Consider the following 4,473-nt stretch of genomic DNA (forward strand, 5'->3'; position numbering starts at 1 on the left):
GTTAGAACTAAGGATAAACTTCCTAACAGTGAGAACAGTTAACTAGCGGAATGACTTACCACTAGAACAGTGATGGCAAACCTTTTAGAGACTGAGTGCCCAAACTGCAACCCAAAGCCCATTTATGTTATCGTCAGGTGCCGGGTGGGCGTGGCCCATTGGATGGGCGTGGCCCATTGGATGGGCGTGGCTGTGGTGGTAATGGCAGACTGGGTGGGACTAAAAAGTTCAGTCAATTCCAACTTTGCGAGATCTTTTTTTTCCCGCAAGAAGTTGAAATTGATTGATTGATTGACTGAACCTTTTTTTTTTGCACACGGCAGCAGAGGTCTAAAGCGAAAAGGTTTTATAAAACCCAGCTGAAGGCCTAGGACTAGGGCGATGGCATGCGTGCCCACAGAGAGGGCTCTGCGTGCCAGCTGTGGCACGCGTGCCATAGGTTCGCCACCACAGCACTAGAAGTTGTGCATGCTCAATCAATGGAGGTTTTAAAAAAGAAATTGGTCAACCATTTATCTGAAATGGTAGGGTCTCCTGCCTGAGCAGGGGGTTGGACTAGAAGATCTCCAAGGTCCCTTCCAGCCCTGTGATTGAGTGTAGCCTTGCCTTCAAAGAAGAGGAGGGGTCACCCTATTCTCCAAAGCACCAAAAGACAAGAAGCAACAGATGGAAACTAATCAAGGAGAGAAGCAACCCAGAATTAAGAAGAAATTTCCTGAGAGAACAATCAACCAGTGGAGCAGCTTGCCTTCAGAAGTTGTGAGTGCTCCAACACTGGAGGATTTTAAGGAGAGAGTGGACAGCCATTTGTCTGAAATGGTACGGGGTCTCCTGTTTGAGCAGGGGGTTGGACTAGAAGACCTTCAAAGTCCCTTCCAACTCAGTTATTCTTTTATTCTCTCATACATCATACTTTATCACCCACCGGATCAATATTTCTTAATTTGAAGATGGGTAAACTTCGATTCCCAGAATTCCCCAGCCAGCCATAAGAAATTCTGGGAGTTGGCTGGCTGAGGAATGCTGGCTGGAGAATTCTGGGAGTTGGAAGTCCACCCATCTTCAAGTGCACAAAGTTGAACAACACTACACCAGATATTTTTACAGGGTTTTTGTGGTATAATACAGAGAGTTCTCAACATACAACAGTTCATTTAGTGACCATTCAAAGTTACAACAACGGTGAAAAACGTGACTTATGACCATTCTTCATAGTTGCAACCTTTGTTGCATCCTCGATGATCACGTGATCAAAATTCAGATGCTTTTGGCAACTGGTTCATATTTATGACGGTTGCCGTGTCCTTGGGGTCCCGTGATCCTCCTTTTGTGACCTGACAAGCAAAGTCCGGGGTTGGGGGGTGGGGTGGGGAAAGCCAGATTCACCTAATAATGGTGTAGCTCACTTAACAACTGCAGCGATTCACTTAACGACGGTGGTAAGAAAGCTCGCAAAATGGGTTCAAAATTCACTTAACATCTGTCTGGCTTAGCAACAGAAATTTGGGGCTCGGTTGTGGTCCTAAGTTGAGGACCACCTTTACTTCAGACACAGGTGGCGAAGATCCATTTTTTGGAAAAGGTTTTTGGACCGGAAAAAAGAAGAAGACAACCAGTATCAAGAAGGACGGACTCAGTTACGGCCATGTGAATTGTTAAGAGGTTAAAAGCATCTGTAGGAAGAATGTTAGGAAACAGATAAATTATGGCTAAACTTTTATCCGTTTCTGAGGCTTTGGGAGTTCCTGTTTGCAAAACGCATCTCAGCCGGCAGATCTGACTCTGCAACCGTAACTTGGGATTTTCCAAACTGGACCCAGAAGAAAAAACATAGTGAGATTTGGGGGATCGACATCCCCCCCACCCCCAAAAAACCCTCCGAAGGAGAACCAAGGAGACTGACTGCCATCAAACTGCATCCAGCTGCGGAATAATTTGTTAAGTAGATTCCAGAACATTCTGCTTGGCTGAGATGCTCCCGTTTTAATTAGCCTGCAATTTTAGGAAAGTGTTTTGTGTTCAGCCATTTATCAAAAAAACCCTGCCGAGGTCCAATAACCTCCCAGGAGGAACGTGGCAAAACGAAAAAGCCGCCAATTACTTAAGTAAAAGATGGCGGCTAAACCTCCTCCTAAAACTTTCCGGAGTGCAGGAAATTCTCCGGTGCAACAACATTCATTATTGCAGGCGCTGCATTCTTCTGATGTATTGACATTGAAGGATCTTGAAAAGCATACCCAGTTAATTTTGGAATCAATGGGTGTTAAATTTCTACAGATGGAGGAGAAATTGCAGAAATTGGAGGAGAGAATGGAAGAGAGGATGGAACAGAAATTTAGAGAGATGAAGGTAGACATTTTGACTTCAGTGCATAAAGTAGCTGTATGTGTGGAAGATCTGGAGGAAAAAGTGGAAGATTTGACTCAAAAGAATGCTATATTAGAAGCAAAAGTATTGGAAATTGAAGAGTTAAAAGACAAAATGGATAACGAACTGAGTCTGGCTCAATTTTACCAGATGCAGTTTGCTGTTAGAATTAGAGGTTTAAAAGAGAATATTAAGGAAGACCTAAAGCAGCTGGTCTCAGAGGCTTTTGAGGTGGTATTGAATCAGCCAGCATCTGAAATAAAACAAGGCATGGACAAAGTGTTTCGTGTGAACTCGTGGATTGCTAAACAGAGAAAGCTGCCTAGAGATGTGGTGGTTTATTTTTTAAAAAGGGAAATTAGAGATGAAGTTATACAAGCTGCCTATGATACTAAAGTTGTGATTGCTGATCAAGAAGTTCTGGTTTTAAAAGAAATTCCTCCAAAGATTTTAAAGAGAAGGAAGGACTTTATATTTCTTGTGCAAGAGCTTAAGCAACGAGATATAAGGTTCAGATGGGAGATTCCACTTGGCTTGAGCTTGACGTATGAAGGCAAAAGGTATTGTTTGGTTACTGTGAAGCAAGCGCGTGATTTTTACAACAATGTTTTAAAAGTAATCCCATCAATACTTTCGGAAGATGCAGAGGGATCTGGAGAAGGAGAATATCAAGAGGATGAAGATGGACAAACAGATGAGAAGGGTGTAGGAGGAGATCAAGCCATAAATCTTTTGGATGACCCTAGAGAACAGAGAGTGACGCGTGCTGCTTTAAAACGTTCAAAGAAGATTAAAAAATAAGACTTGCAGAAATCTATGGAACTTCTATAATGTACTTACAGCTAAGCAGTGGACAATGGACTAAATTTACTAAATACTTACAGTTAAGCAGTGGAACTAATGGATTAAATTTACTACAGAGGAAATGGAAGAAAGCTTTATGGGCTAATGTGGGTTAATTTGTGTAAGAATTATCTATTATAGACTATTTTGGTTAGAGAGTGATTAGGATAATAGGGATAGGTGTTTGTGGTGTGTAAATGAGAATTTGTTTAGTAAATAGACAATTGTGGAAGAATGTAGACAGTGGAGGAAGGTTTTCTGTTTTTTTTTCTTTTTTAACATGAATGACGCTAGTTTTTTTTTATCTTAGTTTTCTATATATATTTAATATTATTAAGGATTGGTTTATTTTATATAAGCTAGAGAGTGATGGATTTTAGAGTTTATAGTTGTTAGTATATGATTGTTTATGATTGTTTTTTTTAGATATATACCTTGTATTTAGCTCTGGGAAGTCAGGGGGGGGTAGGGGGGAGGGGGGGAAGTAGGGGGGAAGGAGGGTGGGAAAGGGGGGAGTTAGGGGGGGGAGGGGGAGGGGGGAGGTAGGGGGGGAGGAGGGTAGGGGAAGGGGGGTTTTTTAAAGGAAAACTGTATTTTAAAACTTTTCAATAAAAAAAAAAAAAGAAAAAGCCGCCAATTACTTATTGTCTACTCAGGACTATCTGCAACCCACTAGGGCATCATCTGAGCACGTCGTCTTGTCATTTTGCATGACGGGCAGGAAAACGAAAACAGATTGACTCAATTATTGAGTAAAATGGGTGCAATTAATTGACTGGGCTGGCTGGCTGATTTATCCGTATAGCAGGCTGAAATAAATTAGGGACGCTTGGCTTCTATGTAATATTCCTCTGAGGAATCCTTTCAGGAACCCAAAGCTCTGATTGGCAAATTGGTCAGGAGCAACGCAGCAGCCATGGATGCCTCTGAGCTATTTATGTGTCCTGCACATGGGTCTCGTGACTAATTAGTGCCACGTGGTCGATTGCGAAGTCGCTTGAAAACGTTGCGTTCCTCCCCAAGATCTGGAGCTGCTATTCTGCACGGGGGAAGAGGACCGTGAGGTTCACTTGGCACGCTTTAGAGATTTCTCCATCCCGTCGCTGGAAGCGCCACCTGTTTGGATTTTGGCAAACTCATTGTAGGAATATTGCTATCGGGTGTGATTTCCACTAAAGACAAAAATGGTGCAGCTTAAGAGGAAGCAGCCCAGAGGTAGGATGAGGAAGGATGCATGTGCCCTGTTGCGGTTGTCTGGCTGAT

General features: G+C 42.6%; 1 protein-coding gene and 1 long non-coding RNA gene across 2 annotated transcripts in view; both read right to left on the reverse strand.

The window, feature by feature from the left end:
• The window catches only part of LOC310635708, a 172,240-nt gene that overhangs the window by 147,776 nt on the left and 19,991 nt on the right, over positions 1 to 4,473 (reverse strand). The gene's annotated exons all lie outside the window — the stretch shown is intronic.
• LOC310634684 (galactose-1-phosphate uridylyltransferase-like) overlaps positions 4,277 to 4,473 on the reverse strand; it is a gene marked incomplete at its 3' end in the record, with an annotated part of 16,629 nt that continues 16,432 nt past the window's right edge. Inside the window, exon 7 of the mRNA XM_083353218.1 lies at positions 4,277 to 4,363. Coding sequence (XP_083209344.1) covers positions 4,277 to 4,363 — 87 coding nt within the window. The remainder of the gene's footprint in view (positions 4,364 to 4,473) is intronic.

This window comes from Vipera ursinii (assembly GCF_947247035.1).
Source record: "Vipera ursinii genome assembly, chromosome: 2".
Taxonomy (NCBI): domain Eukaryota; kingdom Metazoa; phylum Chordata; class Lepidosauria; order Squamata; family Viperidae; genus Vipera; species Vipera ursinii.